This window comes from Gouania willdenowi, chromosome 1 (assembly GCF_900634775.1).
Source record: "Gouania willdenowi chromosome 1, fGouWil2.1, whole genome shotgun sequence".
Lineage (NCBI taxonomy): Eukaryota > Metazoa > Chordata > Actinopteri > Blenniiformes > Gobiesocidae > Gouania > Gouania willdenowi.
In genome coordinates, this window is record NC_041044.1 from 667,338 (window position 1) to 694,581 (window position 27,244).

A 27,244-nucleotide genomic window follows, 5' to 3' on the forward strand; every position below is an offset into this window, starting at 1 on the left:
TTTGAGGATTTATTGTCAGATGGTCAATATCTAAACCATATGTTAGAACAAGGTCCAGGGCATGATTAAGATAATGAGTTGGTTTGTTAACATTTTGTGTAAAGCCGATTGAATCTAATAGTGAGATAAATAATTTATTTAGGCTGTTGTTTATATCATCAACATGAATGTTAAAGTCACCTACTATGATAGCTTTATCAGTGCTCAGCACCAGATCAGTGACAAAGTCAGAGAAATCAGAGATAAACTCTGAATATGGACCAGGAGGATGGTAAACTATAACCAATAAAGTGGGTTTTTCTATCTTGTTTTTGGGATTACAAATTTCAAGGGAGAGGCTTTTGAATGAATTTTGGTTAAGTTTGGTTTTTGGGGTAACTGATAAGCTTGAGTGAAAAACTGCTGCCACTCCTCCTCCCCGACCACTCTCACGGGGAATATGGTGATTACCATAATTGGGAGTGCTGGCTTCATTAAGAGCAATAAAATTTTCATTTTTGAGCCAGGTCTCTGTGAGGCATAATACACTCAATTGATGGTCAGTTATAAGATCACTCACTAAGAGGGATTTAGATGAAAGCGATCTAATATTTAATAGTCCACATTTAATAGTTTTTTTTATTGTTTTGTTTTCTGTTGGGAGTTTTAATTTTAATGAGATTTTTATGGTTAACTCCTCTATTGTGGGCTTTAGTTTGTATTGCATGTTGCTCTGTACTGCTCAGCACAGTGTTTATGGGGTATAATTGCTCTATATTTTGAGTAAATGGTTTATCTATGGAAGTGTCTGTTGTAACTGCAGGTTTATTCTCAGCTAGTCATGCGCGTGTGGAGTTGTGAATCACAGACTGTAGATTTAATTTTAGCATTTGTGCTCCATGTAAATTAGGGTGGACGCCGTCTTTTTTGAATAGATCAGCACGTTTCCAAAAGAGGTCAAAGTTATCAATAAATGTGAAATTATGGAGTTTGCAGCAGGATTGTAAGAAGTTGTGGTGCTGTAAAAGGCAACTAAATTGTTCTATATCCCTATTTAATGTAGGGAGAGGACCAGAAATGAATATTGATTTCCCACATGCCTTTAGAACATTAAAGAGAAGGTTAAACTCTTTCATGGTTCGTATCGATTCACGTCGGGTGGCATTGTTCGTCCCTACATGTAACACTATTTTAGTGACAGTTGCTGGCAGCGTGGGTAACATTTGATTAAGTTTGTTTAAGTTAGTTTGAACTGTAGCACCTGGAATACAGTGTGTGATGGCATTAATAGGGATCAACCAATAAGGATTTTTTAGGGCCGATGCCGAAACCAATCTTTTTTCCATCATCCTTAGCCGATGACCAATACGGACTGCCAATTTTCTTGAGCCGATACTACTTTTACTCCCTCAATTAACATCATAAAAATTACACAATGATATTAACAAATGGGACGAGTCTCAATTTAAAAAAAAGGAACATTTATTAAGTATAACAAATATGAGAAAGAATGACAACAAGCGAAAAATATTTAACAAATATTAAAAACAGGTGAACAAGTAAAAAATATTCCTGCTCTCTGTAAATAATGCGGATCGGCAAACGCAGCAGCCCACATAGGCCGATGCCGATACACGTAAAAATGCAAAATTCAGCCAATAATATCGGCTGGCCAATGTACTGGTCTATCACTACATTAAATAATCTAATGTTCTCAGTTATTGAGTCCCCAATAATGAGTGATGTCCGGGGGAAAAGAGAGCTGGGAATGTGTGTAGGTTTGATACACTGACCGGGAACGTCCGGTGGCGGGTGGTCATCGGCGGTCATCACAGGCTGCAGTGAAGCCTCCATCACCGGAGTTGGCTGGTGTTGGGGCAGCTGTACGGGAATGTCTGATGGTGTTTGGGTCACTGAAGGCCACAGGGAAGTCTCCGTTATCGGCGCTGTTTGGCGTTGAAGCAGTTTTGCATCTAACGGCGAGGGGGTTGCTGATGTCTGCGTGGGATCCTCCGTTATTAGCTGGCATTGAAGCGGTTCAGCAATAGGTGGAGTAGGGTGGTGCTTGTTGATGGCTGTGTGCGTGGTGATAGAATGCCTCTGGACGGCTGCTCTAAGGAGTACATGAGGAGGATGGGCTGCTGATGATTTCAACCGCTGGGAATTTAAACCAAGCGGTGGTGGAGGCGTTTTCCTGTCGGTTGTTTCAGTCGGCTTATTTGGACTGAGTTTGTCTCCATTTTCCTACAAAAGGGCTTCAAAGCGATTGTGGAGAGTAAGTGGAAGGGGAACGCCATTTTTTGTGTTTTTCTTTTGTCTGCGAACAACAACCTCAGCCCACGATGGCTGCTGTGGTGTGAAACAAGACCGCCTTGAACCCGTATTCTCCCATGGAATTGTATCATTGTTACTATGGAGTGACATTAGGTGTAAAAGTGGTAGAAAGGGTTTATAAGTGCTGAACATGTCTGGAAAGTAGAAAAAATGTGCAGAAAAGACATTAAAATGTGATGTAGACGTGTCAGAAATGGAAGAAATGTAGCAAAAATACATTAAAAGGAGCAAAAATATGGTAAAAAAAAGTGATGAAAATATGTTAAAATATGGTGAGTTTGGTGGAGATGCAGAAAAATGGTAAAAAATAAAAAAAAAAAAAAAAATTTATTTATGTATTTATTCAGTTTATTTCTGATATGGTTGCATTCACAGAAGTTTTGTTATTTCTCTTTTTTGTTTTGTACATGTCGAAAAAGGAGATGAGAGAAGCAGTTTGCTTACCTAGGTCCCGTCCCCTGTTGTTACAGCCGTTCACGCTGTGACACAAAGGTGGGAGGCGACAACGTCTTAAAGGTGTACAAAGCAAGATTTAATGCCAACAAAACCAGGCTTAAACATAAAGGACGACAACCAAGGCTAACAAATGATCAAAATATACTTAAAGGTACATAATAAATGATGATGCCGCTGAGGAGAGAGCCAGGAGCCACACCCATGGACGGGATCCTTCAAACTGTCAAAAAGCCAGTGGTGAGGACAGAAATAGTGAAGACCAACAGGCGGGGCCAAAACACAGCCAATCAGAACCTGCAACGAGGAGAAACAAGGAGCGGCTGCCAGAACAAGCAGACTCTCCACAGTACAGGACAGGGCCGTAAAACACAGAACATTTACATAAGAGCTCGTCTCTCTGGTCAAACATTCTTTGGTTCTTCTGAGCTTGTTTTGTCTCTGCATCAAGGTTATTCCAGCTGGTAATAGCTCTATTGACAGTGCTGTATTTTCCAATGTTAGATTTAACCCTTTCTTGTATAAACACATTATTATGTCTTAGTTCATAAGCAGTTTGTTTGTATGTGAAACGTTTTTGTATTTGATATGGGAGTGTTTTTAGTGATGCCCTATATGTGAGAATTTGTGTGTTGTAGTGTATTATTTCTTGCAGTTTTAGGTATTTGGCCTTTTCAAATAGTTGTATATACTGTATGTGTTATGTTATAATTGTGTGTGCGTTGTGTGGTGCTTTATATAGAATTATTTATATAAAATCCTAATTGCTTTTTTTTTAAGTTTAAATAAAGGTTCAAGATGATTGTAGGTGTTTCCCCAGATTTCAGAGCAGTAATTTAAATGTGACCCAACAAGGGAAGAATAGATTGTCTTCAGTGATGTGGTTTGTAGTATTTGTTGTCATTTCCATAGGATGAAGCTGCTTTTAGCAACTTTGTTTTTAACTACTTGTATGTGTTTATTCCAGGTCAGTTTCTCATCTATCCAAAAGGGCTGAAATTGTTCAAAAAATATTCTTAGTTTCTTGAAGGCATGTGGAGACCCTCTACCGTCTCACGACCCCAAGGTTGAGAACCCCTGCTCTATGTAATATAGTGGACCAGTATGATCCATGGAGGGACCGTAATGTCCTCTGTGTGTGGGGAGCAGATATCACAGCACCCCTCAGTCAGTGTTTTAATGTGATTCATGTTGTGTTTGAGCATCAGATCAAACAGAGGCTGATGCTGTGTAAAAATAGACTGTGCGCGTGCGTGTGACACTTCCTCCTCCTCTGCAGACCGAGTGTTCGGCAGCTCTCGTTTCTTCTCGTCTTTCTTCGGCTCGTTGGCCGATGTGAGGCTCGTGCACGTGTTCAGCGGCTGCGGAGGCGCGCGCACCTCGGTCAGAGACGTAGAGCATCCGCAGAGACTCACCGTGCGCGTGTGTGTGATGGATGTGATGGATGAACCTCTGCCGTGAGGAGCTTGTGCACCGACCATGAAGCTGCTGCCGCTGTCCGTGGTGCTGACGGTGCTGACGGTGCTGACGGTGCTGTGGCGGGAGGCGCTCAGCGGCTCCCCGAGCGTTCAGATCGGTAAGACCCCCCCCCCCCCCCCCCCCACCCCCCACTGCTTCTTTCTGTTTGTGCTCACATGCGTGAGAGCGCTGCAGTGTGCGCGCGCGTGTGTGTGTGTGTGCGGAGATGAAAACAGGTGTGAATGCAACATGACGCGCGTCCGTGTGCGCGTGGTGCTTTTCTGTGCGCGTGCATGAACAGAGGCCGTTCTCATTGGTCATGTGATGAATGTCAGTGATGCGATCATTGCTTATTGATCAGTGTTTGATAAAAAACACGTTAAAGACAGGAATCATCATCCATTGATCATTGAACACGTGTGTGTGTGTGTGTGTGTGTGTGTGTGTGTGTGTGTGTGTGTGTGTGTGTGTGTGTGTGTGTGTGTGTGTGTGTGTGTGGCTAAATCAATACTAACAGATGAAGGAGTGAATAAATGACCCAATGAATGTTATTACATGACCTTTACACGTACACACTCATTCTCCATCTACTGATCAACATGTATCAGTTATCATATCACATCATGTATCACAGTGATGTTCCTTCTACAGTAAAATGTGATGCAGCCTCATGTTCTCAGCACTCTTTTTAAAATAGATGATAATAGTGGGTTGTTTCCATGGTAACACCGTGGCTAAGTAGTCATGTTGAGCGCTCACAGGAAGCACCAGGAACAAGTGAGAGCATCTGAGCACGTTAGAACATGTCTGTAGATGTGTGTGAATACGTTAGAACATGTCTGTAGATGTGTGTGAATACGTTAGAACATGTCTGTAGATGTGTGTGAATACGTTAGAACATGTCTGTAGATGTGTGTGAATACGTTAGAACATGTCTGTAGATGTGTGTGAATACGTTAGAACATGTCTGTAGATGTGTGTGAATACGTTAGAACATGTCTGTAGATGTGTGTGAATACGTTAGAACATGTCTGTAGATGTGTGTGAATACGTTAGAACATGTCTGTAGATGTGTGTGAATACGTTAGAACATGTCTGTAGATGTGTGTGAATACGTTAGAACATGTCTGTAGATGTGTGTAAATACGTTAGAACATGTCTGTAGATGTGTGTGAACATGTGAGAACATGTCTGTATATGTGTGTGAATACGTTAGAACATGTCTGTAGATGTGTGTGAATAAGTTAGAACATGTCTGTAGATGTGTGTGAACATGTGAGAACATGTCTGTAGATGTGTGTGAATAAGTTAGAACACGTCTGTAGATGTGTGTAAATACGTTAGAACATGTCTGTAGATGTGTGTGAATAAGTTAGAACATGTCTGTAGATGTGTGTGAATACGTTTGAACATGTCTGTAGATGTGTGTAAATACGTTTGAACATGTCTGTAGATGTGTGTGAATACGTTTGAACATGTCTGTAGATGTGTGTGAATACGTTAGAACATGTCTGTAGATGTGTGTGAATAAGTTAGAACACGTCTGTAGATGTGTGTGAATACATTAGAACATGTCTGTAGATGTGTGTAAATACGTTAGAACATGTCTGTAGATGTGTGTGAACATGTGAGAACATGTCTGTAGATGTGTGTGAATAAGTTAGAACACGTCTGTAGATGTGTGTAAATACGTTAGAACATGTCTGTAGATGTGTGTGAATAAGTTAGAACATGTCTGTAGATGTGTGTGAATACGTTTGAACATGTCTGTAGATGTGTGTGAATAAGTTAGAACATGTCTGTAGATGTGTGTAAATACGTTTGAACATGTCTGTAGATGTGTGTGAATACGTTTGAACATGTCTGTAGATGTGTGTGAATACGTTAGAACATGTCTGTAGATGTGTGTGAATAAGTTAGAACACGTCTGTAGATGTGTGTGAATACATTAGAACATGTCTGTAGATGTGTGTGAATACGTTAGAACATGTCTGTAGATGTGTGTGAATAAGTTAGAACACGTCTGTAGATGTGTGTGAATACATTAGAACATGTCTGTAGATGTGTGTGAATAAGTTAGAACATGTCTGTAGATGTGTGTGAATAAGTTAGAACACGTCTGTAGATGTGTGTGAATACGTTTGAACATGTCTGTAGATGTGTGTGAATACGTTAGAACATGTCTGTAGATGTGTGTGAATAAGTTAGAACACGTCTGTAGATGTGTGTGAATACATTAGAACATGTCTGTAGATGTGTGTGAATAAGTTAGAACATGTCTGTAGATGTGTGTGAATAAGTTAGAACACGTCTGTAGATGTGTGTGAATACATTAGAACACGTCTGTAGATGTGTGTGAATACGTTAGAACATGTCTGTAGATGTGTGTGAATACGTTAGAACATGTCTGTAGATGTGTGTGAATACGTTAGAACATGTCTGTAGATGTGTGTGAATAAGTTAGAACACGTCTGTAGATGTGTGTGAATACATTAGAACACGTCTGTAGATGTGTGTGAATACGTTAGAACATGTCTGTAGATGTGTGTGAATACGTTTGAACATGTCTGTAGATGTGTGTGAATACGTTAGAACATGTCTGTAGATGTGTGTGAATAAGTTAGAACACGTCTGTAGATGTGTGTGAATACATTAGAACATGTCTGTAGATGTGTGTGAATAAGTTAGAACACGTCTGTAGATGTGTGTGAACATGTGAGAACATGTCTGTAGATGTGTGTGAACACGTGAGAACATGTCTGTAGATGTGTGTGAACATGTGAGAACATGTCTGTAGATGTGTGTGAATACGTTAGAACATGTCTGTAGATGTGTGTGAATACGTTAGAACATGTCTGTAGATGTGTGTGAACATGTGAGAACACGTCTGTAGATGTGTGTGAATACGTGAGAACATGTCTGTAGATGTGTGTGAACATGTGAGAACATGTCTGTAGATGTGTGTGAATACGTTAGAACATGTCTGTAGATGTGTGTGAATACGTGAGAACATGTCTGTAGATGTGTGTGAACATGTGAGAACATGTCTGTAGATGTGTGTGAATACGTTAGAACACGTCTGTAGATGTGTGTGAATACATTAGAACATGTCTGTAGATGTGTGTGAATAAGTTAGAACACGTCTGTAGATGTGTGTGAACACGTGAGAACACGTCTGTAGATGTGTGTGAACACGTGAGAACATGTCTGTAGATGTGTGTGAATACATTAGAACATGTCTGTAGATGTGTGTGAATAAGTTAGAACATGTCTGTAGATGTGTGTGAATACGTTAGAACATGTCTGTAGATGTGTGTGAACATGTGAGAACATGTCTGTAGATGTGTGTGAATACGTTAGAACATGTCTGTAGATGTGTGTGAACATGTGAGAACATGTCTGTAGATGTGTGTAAATACGTTAGAACATGTCTGTAGATGTGTGTGAATAAGTTAGAACACGTCTGTAGATGTGTGTGAATACGTTAGAACATGTCTGTAGATGTGTGTGAATAAGTTAGAACACGTCTGTAGATGTGTGTGAATAAGTTAGAACACGTCTGTAGATGTGTGTGAACATGTGAGAACATGTCTGTAGATGTGTGTGACTATGTTAGAACATGTCTGTAGATGTGTGTGAACATGTGAGAACATGTCTGTAGATGTGTGTGAATACATTAGAACATGTCTGTAGATGTGTGTGAATACGTTAGAACATGTCTGTAGATGTGTGTGAATACGTTAGAACACGTCTGTAGATGTGTGTGAATACGTTAGAACATGTCTGTAGATGTGTGTGAACATGTGAGAACATGTCTGTAGATGTGTGTAAATACGTTAGAACATGTCTGTAGATGTGTGTGAATAAGTTAGAACACGTCTGTAGATGTGTGTGAATACGTTAGAACATGTCTGTAGATGTGTGTGAACATGTGAGAACATGTCTGTAGATGTGTGTGAATACGTTAGAACATGTCTGTAGATGTGTGTGAATACGTTAGAACATGTCTGTAGATGTGTGTGAACATGTGAGAACATGTCTGTAGATGTGTGTGAATACGTTAGAACACGTCTGTAGATGTGTGTGAATACGTTAGAACATGTCTGTAGATGTGTGTGAACATGTGAGAACATGTCTGTAGATGTGTGTAAATACGTTAGAACATGTCTGTAGATGTGTGTGAATAAGTTAGAACACGTCTGTAGATGTGTGTGAATACGTTAGAACATGTCTGTAGATGTGTGTGAACATGTGAGAACATGTCTGTAGATGTGTGTGAATAAGTTAGAACACGTCTGTAGATGTGTGTGAATAAGTTAGAACACGTCTGTAGATGTGTGTGAACATGTGAGAACATGTCTGTAGATGTGTGTGACTATGTTAGAACATGTCTGTAGATGTGTGTGAACATGTGAGAACATGTCTGTAGATGTGTGTGAATACGTTAGAACATGTCTGTAGATGTGTGTGAACATGTGAGAACATGTCTGTAGATGTGTGTGAATACATTAGAACATGTCTGTAGATGTGTGTGAATACATTAGAACATGTCTGTAGATGTGTGTGAATACATTAGAACATGTCTGTAGATGTGTGTGAATACATTAGAACATGTCTGTAGATGTGTGTGAATACGTTAGAACATGTCTGTAGATGTGTGTGAATACATTAGAACATGTCTGTAGATGTGTGTGAATACGTTAGAACATGTCTGTAGATGTGTGTGAATACATTAGAACATGTCTGTAGATGTGTGTGAATACATTAGAACATGTCTGTAGATGTGTGTGAATACATTAGAACATGTCTGTAGATGTGTGTGAATACGTTAGAACATGTCTGTAGATGTGTGTGAATACATTAGAACATGTCTGTAGATGTGTGTGAATACATTAGAACATGTCTGTAGATGTGTGTGAATACATTAGAACATGTCTGTAGATGTGTGTGAATACATTAGAACATGTCTGTAGATGTGTGTGAATACATTAGAACATGTCTGTAGATGTGTGTGAATACATTAGAACATGTCTGTAGATGTGTGTGAATACATTAGAACATGTCTGTAGATGTGTGTGAATACATTAGAACATGTCTGTAGATGTGTGTGAATACATTAGAACATGTCTGTAGATGTGTGTGAATACATTAGAACATGTCTGTAGATGTGTGTGAATACATTAGAACATGTCTGTAGATGTGTGTGAATACGTTAGAACATGTCTGTAGATGTGTGTGAATACATTAGAACATGTCTGTAGATGTGTGTGAATACATTAGAACACATCTACTGACATGTGTGAGCGTGCACTGAGCGAGCGGCAGGAGCTCCACACTTTAGTGGAGTCAGCGTTAATAACTGCTGCACCAATAGGATTAAAACACATGATGTCATTAACGTTACACTATGTGTGTGTGTGTGTGTGTGTGTGTGTGTGTGTGTGTGTGTGTGTGTGTGTGTGTCAGATATATTTCCATCCTGAGGGAACATGGAAGCATCTCACGTCACCATCTTTCATTTGTTCACATGAATCAAACAACATGGTGGTGTGTGTCTATGATGATGATGACCTACTTACACTATATATCTATATCTATGACGTTAACGTTCTGTAGTGTTTGTCGTTACCTTTATGACGAGCTCGTTTTTCTGATTCATTACTTTACAAATGTTCCTCAGAGACTCTGATTAAACATTTAATATGTTTTTATGTTTATGTCTGTAATCAGAGTCTGTACAGGCTGTTAAACTTCCTGGAATCCTACCAAACATAGACTTTATCTTATTGTCTGTTATCAAACACAAATAAAAGTGAAACTTTGTGTAAGACTGGACAGTGTATGAAACTCCTTAGGGCTTTTATTTTGAAACAAATAGAGGAAGTAGTTGATTAAATGCTGTTACTTCAGCGGTGGACTCGTGAGGTCAGAAGTGTGTAGTGTTACAGTTCATTTGTTCTGTTTCCATGGTAACTTATCTTAAAGTTCACCTGTAGTGTGTTTTATTGATAATCTCTATAGATGCTGAAGGTTTGCAGGTAGAGTTGATAAAGAGGACTTTAGGCTCAGCTCCATGTGGAGTGTAAAGCCAATGGTTGCTGTGACAACAGAAACATTTGTTTAGCGTCTAGAGCCAAATAACGTGATTAATGACACGTTCACATCAAACGTGTCCAAAGCATCAACAGCATCAGGTTTACATAGACATTATACTGTATGTGGACGTGCTTCTAGGAGCGTCAGAGGTCCCACTACGTGTCCCGTGCCTCCTGTGTGGCACGTTTTGAAGCTTGAGATTTCAAGTTTTTCACGTTGCTTCGGCGTCTCTAACGTGTCCAACGCTGGAGTTTGGATTATTGAACTTTTGGGGCCTATCGCAGCGCGTCGACCAATCAGGAGCGTTCCCCGACCGTGACGTATTCAGAATAATGAAAAAAAAACACTAACCGGAGACAGATGGACAGACTCTTCTGCTGGAATAGAGCGTCTGTAGTTGGTGTCCTGGTAGAAGATGAGAGCGCTGATGGAGGTCATCAAACTGGGCACGGGAGAGACAGAAGTAGCGCCGAAAGCGACTCTCGTCCAATCACAGCTCTGGTGAATCCAGAAACGGCGCCGAAACGCAAATAAAGCCAAAGCGCTCTCTGGTTAATGTAGAGCTGATGAACAGGAGTCAGAGGGGGCGTGTTCAGCAAGGACCTCCAAACTTTATTCTCCATCCACCCACACTTCTCTAGAACCTTCTGACATCACAGTGAACACGCTGAGTCACACCTGAATACATCTACCAGAAACACCTTCTCATCACTATGTTCCACCACTTCACAGTCACTGGATGAATTATGAACGTAACTGATCATAATATCATCTATTGTATGAACAGCAACAGAGAAGCCCCTCCCCTAAACGCGCTCTCTTCCCAACTTGTTTGGACGTGCATCCAGAGCATCTTCAACGCTGGTGATAAGTGTCTGATTCAATGAGCACTGAGCGTCCAACTACGGGCGTGAGGCACGACTTTAACGCCCGAAACGCGTTTGGTGTAAACGTAGCATTAGTTAGAGTTATCCAGACGTTAGCTCCATAATATCAGTACGGGATTCACACTGAAAATATTTACGTTCACACCACATTGGATGGTAGGAGAGGGATCTGTGGGCTAAGCTAATAATGGGCTAAGATAATAATGACCTAAGCTAATGGGCTAAGCTAATAATGGGCTAAGATAATAATGACCTAAGCTAATGGGCTAAGCTATGGTGCTAAGCTAATGAGCTAAGCTAATGGGTTCAGCTAATGGGCTAAGTTAATGGACTCAGCTAATGGGCTAAGCTAATGGGCTAAGATAATAATGACCTAAGCTAATGGGCTAAGCTAATGGGCTAAGATAATAATGACCTAAGCTAATGGGCTAAGCTAATGGGCTAAGATAATAATAATCCAATCCATGAACACATGTCCTTTCACGCAGCTTTCATCACAGTTTCTAACCATATTTGTACACTTCCAACACCTAACTACTCAGCCATGGCTCGTTTCTGCTGCTAACAACAGCTTGTGATGCTGAGTGGAAAGTTGGTGAGAAAGTGATATTTAATCATCTCCTAACATACAACCTTTATCACTGAGGGAGGGGCTACACACGGCTGCTGAAAAACTACACTTCCTGTTACGCCTCTACCTCCCACAATGCACCAGTTATTTAAAGACACGGCCGTGACCATCAACTAACGTGTGTCACATCCTGATTAAAATGGAGACTCTCTATAGTTTATGATCTAAGGTATAAAATCATTCTAAAGTTCTTTTAATGTGTTTTTAATAAAAAACGTGCACATATTTGGTTTATTGGTAATACATTAAACACATTTTGTTTTATACATTTACATTACAGGTAGACTTTAAACAATACTAAACATGAGGTTAGCTGTGCTGCTCAGATCTATAGTAAACATGATGACCTTGTAGTGAATGAAAAGGAGAAAGTGAGATTTATAAAATGTCTTTATTAAAGATAAACTAACTCAGTTCACACTGACAGATTGTTTCCATCAGAGGTCAGTCGCAGCCTTTATTTTGGTGACTTTAGGGTGATTGTAGTGATTCAGAGGAGTAAAGGTCATACCTGATCTTGAGAATCGTTATTAAACGTATTGGGCGTGGTGCAGTCTTTGGATTAAAGTGTGTTTCTATGCTGAGCAGGAAAACGTGATGAAATAATTATAGTGATCTAGTCTGTTTTTTGGTGCTTCTAGTTACTGTGGCAAGAAACAGGAAACAGGAAACAGGAAGCCCAGTTTACAAAGTAAAGGCTACTTTTTTTTATCTCCTTTAGTTGTATTATTAGGATTGAAACATGACTCAGCAGTTATTTATAAACCTGATAGACCAGTGACAAAAAAACACGCCCGACACGCCACCTGTGTCTTAATAACTGTCCATCATTGTATGAGCTGATCATTATATTCTAGGGCTGGGACGATATGTTTGTCCTCATTCAATATATACTGGGATTCTACAAACGTTGTTAATCAATAATAATAATTTTTATTTCCTTATTTTCCTTCTCCAAAAACAAAAGTTGAATCATGAACAGGGAGGGGCCACAAAATGTGATTGTATCTGATCTGAGGGCCACATTATCAACATTCATGTCAGCATTAGAATAATGACTGATCTGAGCTTTATTAAAAGGGCAAAAAAGGGTTTTGTCTTTTTTTTGTCTTTGTGGTTTTGTTGTTTTTTCAGTTTTTAGTAATTTTGTGTGTTTTTGTGTAATTTTGTGTAATTTTCTGCATTTATGTTGTTTTGTGTGTTTTTGGGGTCACTTTCTGTATTCTTGTTGTTTTCTTGGCATTTTGTGTAAATGTGTTGACAGTTTGGGTGTCTTTGGAGTTTTGGTAATACAGGTTCTATCGATGATTTTCAGCACTTTTCCTTTTCATTTCCACTCCGTTACCATCAACCGTATCCATGGAAACCCAATAACAACTTTGTGACGTGAATGTTTAAAAAGCCAATGAAGGACATTAGGTATGAGAACCAGATCCATTGAGTTGTAGCTCAGTGTGTGATGGTCCACTCTGTCCAGGATGGGATGGACCTGGTGTCCTATTTTAAACTCTAGTATCTCCTGAGAAACACAATCGTGATGTCATCAGAGGACTTGGGTTCTGGTCCAGGATTAACATACGTCTGGTGGGGCGCCGGGGTGTCACTGCGTGGGCGTGCTGTTCCTCTGGATATTCTCGTGGTCCCCGGGCTGTTTGGTGGTGCTTTCCTGCCCCCTCCGTGCACGTGTGGGTGGTCCCTGGGGCTGGGGGCCTTCGTGTTTCTCTGCCGCTCTTTCTCTGTCTCCCTGTCCTTCCTGTGGGCGGTGTTCTATCGTGGGGCCGTGCTGGCCTGTGCTGGTCCTGGTGTGGGCGCGGCTTTCCCACCTGCGCGGCTTCTCCCTGTTGTGGTGGGGAGGGCCGCTCGGGGCTAACATGCGGTGGGGGTTGTCCCCTGGGCTGGTGCCCCGCTTTGCCTCTAACCGGGGGGCTTTGCCTGGAGGCACCCCCCCGATGCCACGGGCGGGGGGTGCCCTTTGGGTCCAGGGGGCTCGGCCTGCTGGTTGGGTTGGTCTTGGTGGGGCTCTTCGCGGCGTGGGCCGCGTCTTTGAATGCCTGTGGGTGCAGTGTGGGATGGTCCCTGCTTGGACGGTGCCCTGAGGGGCTGGGATCAGCAAACGTTGGTCATGGATGCACTGGCCTTGGGTTGTGGAATAACCTTAGACACGTTGGTCCTAAATACCTGTTTTAGTTATTACCACTCACTCGCTAGTCACCACCTTACATTTACACACTGATTACTCAACACAATAAACACAATATGCACAACTGTAACATCACATCTCACTCTCACTTTAAAATAATCAACTCTTCCCCACCCCCCCCCCCCCGCCCCCCCCCCCCCCCCCCCCCAGGTGTAACACTGCTCTCTCTCTTTATAGCCTTCCTTTAATAATAAAAGTGTTTTTTTAACCGTCCTTAGGGAGGGCTGGAGATGGTCACAATTATGCAATAAAATACATTCATTTATGATATATATGTTGACCTATGGCAGTGTGTGCAGACAATAAGAAATAAAATAAAAATAGATTTGTAGAACAGGACCCAGATGACTTGGGTTCAGGTCCAGTCTGTGATCATATATCATATAACATATATTATAACATATACAGGTTGTATTCTCAGCTTCTTAGTTCTTCATTATGTTTCTGTGTTAGTGGAAGCAAGAAATCACATCATCTCCATGAGCTGAGCAGCAGAGGAAGGCAAAATGAGGTCATGTGATCTCCTAGAGTACGAAGGCTTAGGATGAAGATGAAGAGGAGCATAGTATTGGTCTCTGATTGACAGCTTTTCACATCCTCACTGAGGCTCTGAGGTCTGAAACAAGGCCATCATTGGCCCTCTTCATCATCTTCATCATCTTCATCATCTTCATCATCTTCATCATCTTCATCCTGCCCTGGAGTTCATGATGAATCCATGATGAATCCATGATGGCTGCTGTTGAGCTGAGGCTTCTATGACGTTGTTGGTTCATGGATGATGTTATCAGTTCTTTGCTCCCTGTGTTCATAAGGACAGGCTGCATCATATTGATCTATTGTTAATGTCTGTAATCAGAGGGTCAAAGCTTTCAAATATTTGGACAATAACAGAAGATAAAATATATTTATTGTCACTGTAGAAGGACAATAAAATATTGTTAGAGAAATCCAGTAAAGTATACAAAACACTAAAACCAAATTTACAAATAAGAATATGGATCAATAATGCAGTTTAAATAGACAGTATGCAATTAAAATTACAATAAGTTGAAAGTGGCATGTGCTGAATAAATACAGTATATTGCACTTAGTTGTGGGTATTGATGTATAATATAATAAATAAACAGTCCAACAGGCAGAAGCAATACTATAGATCAATAATCAATGTGATCAATATGGGTTAGGGTTATACAAAGGAAAAAACAAATAATAAATGAGTTATCAGAATTACAGTTCAGCTCTCAATAATAACATGTTCAGGCATCACATTTTAACAGTGTGTGATATTATCTGTTACTGAATTTAAAGTTTTGATTATGTCACACGCACACACACACACACACACACACGTCTCTCTCTCCCGCTGCTCGTCTTCCTACATCATTGAGTGAAATACGCTAAAAGGTTTTTTCATTTTTACATTTTGGAGAAGTAACGTTGTGTAATCCAATGATTTTAACAATGCACCTGTAATCTGATTACCAACTATTTCTACTGTAAGTGTAATGGATGATAATGGACAGTTACTCATCATTTGTAATCTGATTACATAATATAGTTTCATGTAATCTGTTACTCCAACACTGATGGCCAGTGTGTGTGTGACTCTGTCATGTAGAGTAGAAACAGGAAGTGTGTGTGTTGTTAGTGTCTGAACACAGTGTGTAAAGGATTCCTTAATGATTCATATTTATATCTTCTCACATCTTTTCACCTGATGGACTGTAACAAATCATCATATGTTTTAACAGCAGGACACACACACACACACACACACGCACACACACACACACACACACACACACGCACGCACACACGCACGCACGCACGCACGCACGCACACACGCACACACACACACACACACACTGGGCTGATGATTTAAATGGCCTACAGGAGTGAACGTGTGTGTCTGATTCAATGTGTTACATGATTAAAGGAAAGAAGAAAAAAAAATCACTAAAAATGTGAAAAACCCTAAAATAACTGGTGCATTGTGGGAGGTAGAGGCGTAACAGGAAGTGTAGTTTTTCAGCAGCCGTGTGTAGCCCCTCCCTCAGTGATAAATGTTGTATGTTAGGAGATGATTAAATATCACTTTCTCACCAACTTCCTGCTTCTTGTGAAGCTCCCTGCACCCACTCAGCATCACAATTAGCCTAACACACAGAGCTGTTGTTAGCAGCAGAAACGAGCCATGGCTGAGTAGTTAGGTGTTGGAAGTGTACAAATATGGTTAGAAACTGTGATGAAAGCTGCGTGAAAGGACATGTGTTCATGGATTGGATGAGGATCAGCACCTGAACCAACAGGTAAGTTCTCCTGATAGAGTTCATCATTTAGCCTCAAGGAAACAAGAGGGAACAATGTGGTGGGGGTGTGGTTAGTGCCATGACACCCCCATAGTATCCCCTGTAAACAGAAACGTAGTAGTGATCTGAACACGTATGTTTACAAACTGTATTCAACCACTTTCTGTGAAGGAATTCTGTCCATTAGCCTAGCCCATTATTAGCTTAGCCCATTAGCTTAGGTCACTATTATCTTAGCCCATTAGCTTAGGTCATTATTATCTTAGCCCATTAGCTTAGGTCATTATTATCTTAGCCCATTAGCTTAGCCCATTAGCTTAAGTCATTATTATCTTAGCCCATTAGCTTAAGTCATTAGCTTAGGTCATTATTATCTTAGCCCATTAGCTTAGCCCATTAGCTTAGGTCATTATTATTTTAGCCCATTAGCCTGGCCCATTATTAGCTTAGCCCATTAGCTTAGGTCATTATTATCTTGGCCCATTAGCTTAGCCCATTAGCTTAGGTCATTATTATCTTAGCCCATTAGCTTAGCCCATTATTAGCTTAGCCCATTATTAGTTTAGCCCATTAGCTTAGCCCATTATTAGCTTAGCCCATTAGCTTAGCCAATTGTTAGCTTTGCCCATTAGCTTAGCTCATTAGCTTAGCCTATTAGTTTAGTTCATTAGCTTATCCTATTAGCACAGCCCATTAGCTTAGCCCAATAGCTTAGCCTATTATTTTAGCTCATTAGCTTAGCCCATTAGCTTAGCGTATCAGTTTAGCCCATAGATTCTTCTCCTACCACCCAATGTGGTGTGAACGTAAACGTTTTCAGTGTGTATCCCGTACCAATATTATGGAGCCAACATCTGGATAACTCTGACTTAGTATCGTTATTTGGCTCAGAGACTCTAAACAAATGTTTCTGTTGTCATAGCAACCTTTAGCTTTACACGCCACCATAGTTCAGAAACTGTAGACTGGAACACTGTTACCTAGCAACAGCTAACAGGAATCATTCAATGTGCCTCATATCCTGACCAAAATGGAGACTCTCCATAGTTTATGACCTAAGGTATTATTAATAAAAAGGTACATATATTTAGTTTCTTGGTAACATAAAAAACATTTTTGTTATATATACTGTATATCCACTACATGTAGACTTTAAGCAGACCGTTCTCTCTGAGTCTCACTGTGGAGTAGAAACGAATTACTGAGTCATTCTTCATTATTATTGATGAGTCAGAAAGGTTTAAAGAAAAGACGTGTCTGACATCTATCATTGGGCTCATACATGTTAAAGCAGAGCAGGAACCAACAGGTGACAGCTGTAAACGTGTGTGTGTGTGTGTGTGTGTGTCTCAGGTGGTTTATTCCCACGAGGAGCAGACCAGGAGTACAGTGCGTTCAGAGTGGGGATGGTCCGCTTTGGAATGACAGATTTCAGACTGACTCCACACATAGACAACCTGGAGGTGGCCAACAGCTTTGCAGTGACGAACTGCTGTGAGTAATCTTCTGTTTACCCTCTAAAGCTACTGTATAATCTGATTACCAGGTAGAAAATACTACATTTATATGGAGACACTTTGATTACAGCAGTGACTTCAAAATGTAGGAAATAAAAAGGAAGTCAAAAAGAAGTTTCTGGTAAGTCTGAACGGTTAACCCTGATCACATCAATATTAACACATTCACTACCAGCCATATAGAGCATTTTGACTCATTTTTAAAGACCCACACAACATTTTGTACTAAATCTGACACCAGATTCTGAAAGAGTAACGTCTCTAATTTCATCAGAAAAAAAAATGTTTAGTTCTTCTGTAATCAGCAGTTGAATAGAGCAAGTTTTACACAAATTGCCAGTTTCAAGAGCAAAAAGCTGAGAAAAAACAGGCTTTTTCTTTAAAAAAACAGTATTGGCGAGAACCGCCTTCCTGTACTGCTGGCCAATCAGAGATGGTTACAGGACACACGCTTTTATGCGCTACAGCAAGTCTCTGAGTGCGTTAACAACAACTACACTATGGCCCTATAAAATCCACGCTGAAGGAATCACTGAATCGACCAATGAAAATGTAATCTACTGTTTAACGCAAAAATGGACAGAATCATGTTGAAACGCCATCACCGTGAGGAAAAGGACGTTTTTTTTAATGGAAAAATGTTTCTGGGGACCGCTTATTATGGTGCACTGCCCTCCCCCGTCCTGACCGCACTAAACACGTCTAAACTGCCAAAAAAACTACACAAATCATCACTGACTCATAAATCAGAGCCACCAGTGCCTGTTTAACTTTAATGTGTCTGTGAAACTTCGTCTATGTCTCATGTAGCGCTGCATCGCTCCGTGTAAACATGACTCAGCATTAATCATCTTCACCTGCTCGAGCATTTAAACATCTCATCAGAGCTACAGAAGATCTGTGGATAAAGTTGTTCTGTTGTTGTGGACGAGATCATCAATACCAGTGATTGTAGAGTCTGAAACATCATAGATTATTGATACTTTATCCATTTATTTTTGTTTAATCAGCATTAGCTCAGTGGTGACTAGAGCTGCTGAGGACCCCTCACCTGGTCCATGTGGGATACCTGGGGTCACCCCTGCTTTAATGTCACTGTGTTATACTATATGTCATATGTTAGAACATGGGCGTCCAAACATTTTCCAAAGAGGGTCAGATTTGTTGATTTTTTTTAATTTCAAATGGCACACTTCTCATTTATTCACACAGAACACAAATAAATTTGAACACGTTTTTATTAAAATCACTGCCTTTCATATTTGAAAACCACATAAAATTAAGAGAAAATCTGTCTGGAAAAATTAAACATACAGTATGTAGGTTCATGTGCAACATTATATAATATTCACTAGGAAATGCTCACTGTAAACTTCAGAGTTCTTCCATCGGTTCTACCATAGCTACACTCGGCTTGGTGAGACCTTTCCGTGGATCTCTCATTTGATGGGATCTGAGCAAGGATGAGCGAGTTCATCTCGGAAGGCCTAGGCCTCAGGCCTGTGACGAGGGAAACGGCCTCTGGGGGCGGGAAGGGAACCGGCGAGAAGTCCGGTAAAAAGTAAACCAAGTAAAAACCTTATTCAACATCATTTCCTGTTTTTTAAAAAAAGAAATGTCACTTACGGTATGTTCTTAGCGTGCTAGCACCATAGCAACAGCATAAAGCAAGATGAATGTTGCCAAAACAAACAAACTACGGATCATATACATAAACCTAATGGATACTGTAAGTTAAAGATACATTTCTCACTAGAAATGCCATCAAAACAAAGCTAAAGCTACAAGCTCTCTTAACTCACACAGTGCCATTGACGAGATATTTGCATTTTTTCAAGGGGATTACTAGAAAACACCCTGGTGGAGGTTCCTCATCAATATCTAAGCTGTGGGGTGTTGTAGTGACCAACTGTGCCCTGAAGATGGCAGCAGTGCACCTTTAGATGTGAGATTAGCCACTGATGCTACCCAGCAAAGCAGGAAGAAGTAGGAAAAAGGGAGATTATGGCGCTACAGAGTGATATTGTGACGTATCCAACAGCTCACAGCACCACATACTAACACAGAACATGTGTGGACCTGAGTGGATTATTGATAATGTTGTGATCGTGAGATAAAACCATCAACTAACTGGGCCAAACGGATCATCCATGCGTGTCGGGAGGACGGGGGGAGGGGTGGTGTGGAGGGGGGTGAGGTGGGTACAAAATACCTCCCACCTGTGAGCCAGATAGCAAAATAATAGGTGACATGTAGGAGGTAGCAGCACCTTTGGATGAGAGATCATCCATGCTCAGCAGAGCTCAGAGGGAGAGAGGAAAAGAGTTTACGAGACAGAAAATGGCGCTGCGTAAAGAGGACGTTCACAGCAGCGGATACTCGACCATACTATGTGTGGAACTCATGGATAGTGTGGTGATGGTGAGAAAAAACCATAAAAAACGGGGAACACAGTGACACTCTGCATGTCGGGAGGAAGAGGAAGTTTTGTGTGTACAGACTGACGGGAGGGAAAGTTGGAGGAACGCCAAAATACAGTAAGAAATATATTCAACTCTGACATAGATAGATAAATAATAATAATTTAACATCAAAAGCCTGGTCTCAGTGTTTTTTTTATTTATTTATTTATTTTTTATGTTTTATATAAGGAAACAATGTTCAGATGTTAGAGTTATCACTAAAGCAAAAAAGAAAAAATAGCTTTAACTGAAACTGAAGATTTGTGTAAAACTTGCTCTATTCAACAGCTGATTACAAATGAACGAAACGAGCCAGAAACAAATCTTCAATCTTTCAGAATCTGGTGTCAGATTTTAGATAGTCATAGTAGAAAATATTCTGTGGGTGTTTAAAATCAGTCAAAATGCTCAAAAACAGCTGGCACTGAATGAGTTAATATTGTTGTTCACAAAGGGGTTGACAGGTGGTCATGTACGCAAATGATGTGTAGGAACACATTCAAATGTGAAGGAATATAAATAAAAATATTGATAATAATGAAAAACAAAGAATAATTACAACATCCAATCGGCTCGTGCTTGGATATTTACCTGCTTTTGGTTTGATGTTTTGTGGCTTCTATATAGGTTGTCATAGCAACCACAGAAGAATGTACGTTGTACCAGAAAAAATACAGATGGTTTACATAAACTAAATGGATACTATGAAAGTTAAGGGTACATTTCTCACTAGAAATGTCATCAAAACAGTCTATCTTGAAATATATTATATATATATATATATATTCATGAGTCAGCAGTGACGTGACTTGACTTCAGCCCGTTGAATTTCGTGCAGTTAATGCACGACAATACATGGTGCTGTTATTGCACAAAGACAACACTTTATTCATGCTCGAATAGCAGGAAATCATAGACATACTGTCGTGGTGCTAATGTACGAACATCTGTGAGACTGGGTTGCAGTGACCACAGGTTGACTACCATCATCTGGTGAAATATAGAATAGCTTTATTTTACTTTGAAAGGACTGTTGTGGTCTGTGTTCAAGGTAAACGAGTGTGATGTCAGTAAAAGGAGGTTCTAAACATAGAGTGTTTCTGGTTCTGTCTAGTGCTTGATCATCAGTTACTGTATTTAGATCTATTTATCTATCTATCACAGTTCTATCATTTCTACACGTGTTCACGGTTCACACGTGTTCTTCTAAACACACGTGTGTGAGCCAACACTGATTCCTCTCATAATAATAACAGTGAATAACATTTATTACCAGGACATGATTTAACCACAGCCAGAGGCTCAATTCTTCTATTGTTACGTATCAATGTACAACAGTTCAATTATTGGGCTTTGGTTCCTCATCCTTTCAGCAATGATAATAATAATAATAATGATGATAATATTATTATTAATAATAATAATAATATTAATAATAATAATAATAATAATAATGGTAATAATAATAATAATAATAATAATAATAATAATAATGATGGTAATATTAATAATAATAATAATAATAATAATAATAAAAAATTTATTAATATTAATATTAATATTAATGATAATAATAAAAACTTGTAACATCAAAAAATAAATGTAAAAACAGAACAGAATATACACATATATATATAAAATTAAAAAACATATTTTAAATATAAGTAAAAGTTTACAAATGAGTGTGTAAGTGTTTATAATGTGAGGATGACAGCTCTCACCGCATGTAGAGATTCAACACGTAGATCAGACATTTACTGCAATGCTTCTTCAAAGTCACATTGTGTATATTAAGTATTGTCATATATTAGTTTGTATTTTGTGTTTGTGGTTTCAAAAGCTAGTAAAGAAGCTCCAGTCACTGATTGTTTGTATTGATCTTTAGTTTATGAAACGTATCAAATACAATATCACTGAGACACAGGACGTTTTCAATCACACTTATCTTCACATCACACCTTCATTTTTCTACTGTTGTTCCAAAGTGGTGTCTGTACATGTCTGTACATGTTTGTACATGTCTGTACATGTAACACAGATGACTGTAGAAGTCTCTATGAAGGTGAAAGTAAGAGCTTTATCATTTGTGTGTGTGTGTGTGTATGTGTGTATGTGTGTGTGTGTATGTGTGTGTGTTGGTCTTTAGGAGGTATTGTGTATCTGGTCATAAACTACACAGTTGTGCAGTGTGGGATTAAGGGAACGCCATCAGCTCTTTTTCCTTTAAGATTAAAACACATAAAACAACATTTGCTAAATGTCACGTGATGCCTTCAGGTATGACTGTAAATATATTTACAGTCATACCTGACCTATTTACATTAAAGTGGACATATCATGCTAAATCCACTTTTTTAGCCCTTAAATGCATTTTGTTGTATATTTAGAGTGTTTAGAAGTACAGAAAAGTTTAAATTAGTCTCTTCAGGTGCTCCGTAGATATCTTTATTTTCTGTTTTGATCATATTTTTCAATCTGTTTAGATTTTTCTATTCTCTATTACATTTTTTGAACTATTACATCACAGTATTTGCAGCAGAACTGCCAAATTAGTTCATCAACTCCAGGCCCAACACTTCGAGCAATCCACCATTTTTATTTCTGGCTTTTATTTTGTAGTCCAAGCTCCAGGATGCAGAAGTTACGAGAGGATAAGTCAAAATGTTGGGTTGTTGGATGTAGTAACCCACACGCTTCATTACACCGTCTCCCAGCATCAGAACCTTTTCAAAGTGTCTGGTTGAGTTTTATTTTTTATAGAAATGTACCACATCTGTGGATAAGGTCATTTTTGTGTGTGTGAAGCACTTCAATGATGACTGCTTCATCAACCTCCACCAGTATAAAGAAAGATTTACAGAAAGACTTTGTCTGATTGAGGGTTCAATTCCTTCTATCTTTGGAGACGATGAACAGAGCACTTCGGTAAGCTGTAAATAACGCTAAAAAGTGATGATAAGACGTCCCTGTCATTGTTTTGTTAGCATTAGCAGTTGCACCGTCTTCATATGTTAGCGCTGTGTGCTCGTTTTAGATCCTTGATGATATGGCCTACGTGATTTAATTTAAGTCTAAAGTTTTCATTAGTCATTTCATTTTGACGTTTTTGTCTTTGAAAAGACTGTATTAAAATGCATTTCGTGACGTTAGCTTGGGGCTAGCGTTAGCTCGGTGCTTGTGTTAGCTCACTTGTTAGGGTTCTGCAGGTTCATCATCTTCATTTTCATCTCGCTCCACTGGGTCAGACTCTGGCTGGAACATGTAAGGCTGGATGGACAAGTCTAACGTTGTTGACATTTTATAAATAACCTCTGAATAAAAAGTTTATGCTCCGCTACATAGCCATATCTCTTCTATCAAACTACAAAAATGGCCGAACAGGGTGGAGTTGAACCGAGTGTCACCTGAAGAGGGGGCGGGGTATGGAGTGTCTCATTTGCATTTAAAGAGACAGCACCAAAACGAGTTGCTCTCAGAAGCACATCAGAAAACGGGTGGAGCTATAATAATGAGGAATTCAGACCCAAGCATTGCAGTTCTGCTTTATATAGACCACAACTGTATGATTTATATGTAAAAAGGAAGGATTTAAAAGCATGATATGTCTTCTTTAATACAAGTGGATATGCATTGTGGATCTGAGAACAGGGACAGTCCCACGGCTTTATATTACAGCTGAAGTCTCTAACACGGCTTTGGCACAGTGGTTACACAGCAACTCAAGAAGATAAAGGAAGGCAAACTACCAAGTCAAATTCCTTGTATTAATCTAAACTGTACCTGGCAAATAAAGCATTCTGATTCTGATTCTGATTCTGATTCTATTGATAGTTAAAAACAATGTAATAATAAGCCTTTTTCACATTCTCACAACTCTCACTCTGGTTCAGTTCTCGTGCATGAGGTCAAAGATCAAAAGGGATAAACTATCCATGTGTGACAGAGATTTAGATTATTTTTCTCGTTGGAGCGTTGATTTTTTGATTGATTTATTACGTGAACATGATATCGGTCTCTGACGCAGAAAGACTGAGTTAGCTGCTAAAGCTAATGCTGTAAAGCTATTGCTGCTAAAGCTAATGCTGCTGAAGCTAATGCTGTAAAGCTAATGCTGCTAAAGCTAATGCTGGTGGTGAGTTGCTGATGCTGCACACCAATGACGTGCACCCCCCCCCCATATGGTGACTTTTGGCTTTTCTTCTGATGATGATGTATTTTCTCACCTAGTTTTTGTTTGAATGATGCATTTACAAGTTGAAATCTGGTTTCCATGCTAACGATGACAAAGAATTGAGCATCATTATAAGTTTACCTCTTTCCAGTGTAAAATGTACCAACTTATAATATAGCAGTAGTATGGGGGTGTGGTCTGTTAGTAGTCCTCTGTAGAATGCTGTCTGACAATGTGATGATGATGATGATGATGATGATGATGAGTCAATGCACATTTAACAAAGCAGCAGAGCAACAAAATTACATTTCAATTTCATCCCGTCCAAGAAAACATGAAAAGACAATCACACATAACATTTATAACGTGGGAGTACAGGAGTGGGAGAACTGCAATTTGCCACAAGGGCGGTGCAGTTTATTTAGATGAGAAATGGGATCACAACAATGGGTAATAAGAAGAGATTAAAAAAGGCAAAAAACAAACTAGGCCTTTTGTAGAGAGGGGCGGAGTTTGGGATCATGATAAAACTCTTCAGCAGCATTGCGACAAAAACCAAGAAACACAACATTCAATTCAATACAACAGCATGTTAGCACCAGGGATGGCTAAATGCTAACTGGTAAATGGACTTGATTTATATAGAGCTTTATCACCACTGAAACAGTCTCAAAGTGCTTTACATATCAGCTCATTCACCCAATCACTCTCACATTCACACACCAGTGGGACAGGACTGACATGCAAGGCACTAGTCGACCACTGGGAGCAACTTAGGGTTCAGTGTCTTGCCCAAGGACACTTCGACACATAGTCAGGACCCCCAACCTCTCGATCAGAAGACGACCCACTACCACCTGAGCCACAGTCGGGTCTTTAGGATGGGTAGTTAACAGGTCAGCCACAGTGTGGCGCTGCCCTTACAGTGCACCTCCTACTACCAACCGCTGCGAAGGAGGAGTGGGTAGGAATTAGATTAGAGAAGGTGTTTTGAGACGGGCTAGCCATAACATGACTGCCAGCCCTTCTGTACTGCCATCTGAGAGTTCTGAAAGTTTGGCTCCTTTCGTCGATGACTACGACTTCAAATAGTGCTGCCAATCTAATCCAATTTTGCGATAAATCAGGAAAATTCCAAATCCAATCAGCAGAAGACCCAATATCATAACTTGCAAACTTTCCCATTGCCCGTCTTTCTCGTAGAGAGATTTGACCAAAAGTGAAGAAAGACCAGATAATCAACTCCATGATTAGATTCACATCAGTTTTGTGTGGTTTGCTTGTAATTGGTTTTGGTAATATATTTAGTTGTATTAATGGACATTAATATTCATAATATATATTACATATACCCTTACATTTGTGATTTTCATAAGCCAGTACCCTGTACGCAGGACTTTTAATTCGTGATTCATGATGATATTGAGCAAGAATGTTTAAAAAATTCAATTCCATAGAGAAGAATTAAAAATCTACTTTTTTCAAATTTGGTGTGTGAATTATTCTTACCAGTGACTGTTTTTTTTGTTGTTGAATCTTTCTTAAAGATAATGAAAGCGTATCTGAGAGGCGTGATTACATCATTTGCAGCCTTTAAAAAAAAAGTGCTCAAAACAAAATAAACTTAAATTGCTCGTCTGATTTTAAATATAGATACAGTATGAGAATTCACCCGCGCCTGAACTGTTTAAGAAACTTTTAAAACTCCAGACCAAATGTAATGTTCTCTCATCTCACCATTACTTTGGAACAGAAGCAAGTTTTATGAATATGGTGAGAAATCAGGCAAATTGTAGCCAATCAACTGTGGGGTCTGAGGGCAAAGCAACTTATTGCTGGTGTACGGACGGGCAATGGGTGTGTAACTTCTGATCAAAAAGTAATCAATGAAAGGTTTCAACTTTTTACTCCAATTTGTATTGTACAGCAGACCCAGGTATCATGAGTAACTTTTTCAAGAAGTTTTCTGCCGAGCTAACTCCTTTTTTGTAAAGATCATTGCTAAAACTCTGGCTCGTAGGTTAGAGGATGTTCTCCCCTCCGTCATATCCCCTGACCAAACTGGGTTTTCGTTTTCTAATATTCGTCGACTGTTAAACATTTTGTATTTTTCCAAACATGGTAATTCAGAATCTCTTCTCTCCATCGATGCTGAAAAAGCATTTGACAGAGTAGAATGGGACTATCTCTGTTTTGGCTCTTCAAAAATGTGGTTTTGGCTTAATTTTTTGTTCTAGGGCTAAATTACTCTATACCTCTACCTCTGCTTCCATATTAACTAACAACCACTACTCAAAATATTTGGCTCTACACGGGGACATGGCAGGGTTTCCCTCTTAGCCCGCTCCTGTTTGCTATCCGTAACAATAGGAAAATACAGGGCATATGCAGGGGACGATTTACACATTTATGTTTCGGAACCAGCGTCGTCCTTGCCAGAAGTCCTCGCTTTTTTGAACGTTTTTGGCCAGTTTTCAGGACATAAAATGAATTTTAATAAAAGTGAACTCTTTCCAATTAGCAAAGAAGCCCTGAGACTTAACTTCACTGACCTTCCATTTAAAATGGTGACAGATCATTTTTTTACTATCTTGGAATCTGTGTCACGAGACAATTAAGCGATCTGTTTAAATATAAGTTTATTTGACCAAGCTAAGCAGATTTTGTCCAAATCGTCCCCTTTATCCCTGTCCCTCATTGGTAGAATAAATTCAATTAAAATGACGCTTCTCCTTAAATTTTT

General features: G+C 39.6%; 1 protein-coding gene and 1 long non-coding RNA gene across 3 annotated transcripts in view; one reads left to right on the top strand and one right to left on the bottom strand.

The window, feature by feature from the left end:
* Positions 1 to 1,729: 1,729 nt before the first annotated feature.
* LOC114469894 (uncharacterized) lies at positions 1,730 to 3,500 on the bottom strand. The gene is made up of 3 exons (XR_003674807.1): positions 2,925 to 3,500; positions 2,758 to 2,822; positions 1,730 to 2,447 (listed from the first exon to the last, which is right to left on the bottom strand). It is a non-coding gene; the product is annotated as an uncharacterized LOC114469894 (long non-coding RNA).
* A 536-nt stretch (positions 3,501 to 4,036) lies between these two features.
* The window catches only part of LOC114471097 (glutamate receptor 2-like), a 100,323-nt gene continuing 77,115 nt past the window's right edge, over positions 4,037 to 27,244 (top strand). The window contains exons 1-2 of one of the 2 annotated variants that reach the window (XM_028459690.1): positions 4,037 to 4,342; positions 17,705 to 17,845. In XM_028459690.1, the coding sequence (XP_028315491.1) occupies positions 4,246 to 4,342; positions 17,705 to 17,845 (238 nt within the window). In that variant the 5' untranslated portion in view covers positions 4,037 to 4,245. The remainder of the gene's footprint in view (positions 4,343 to 17,704; positions 17,846 to 27,244) is intronic. The other variant, XM_028459682.1, reaches the window with a different exon arrangement.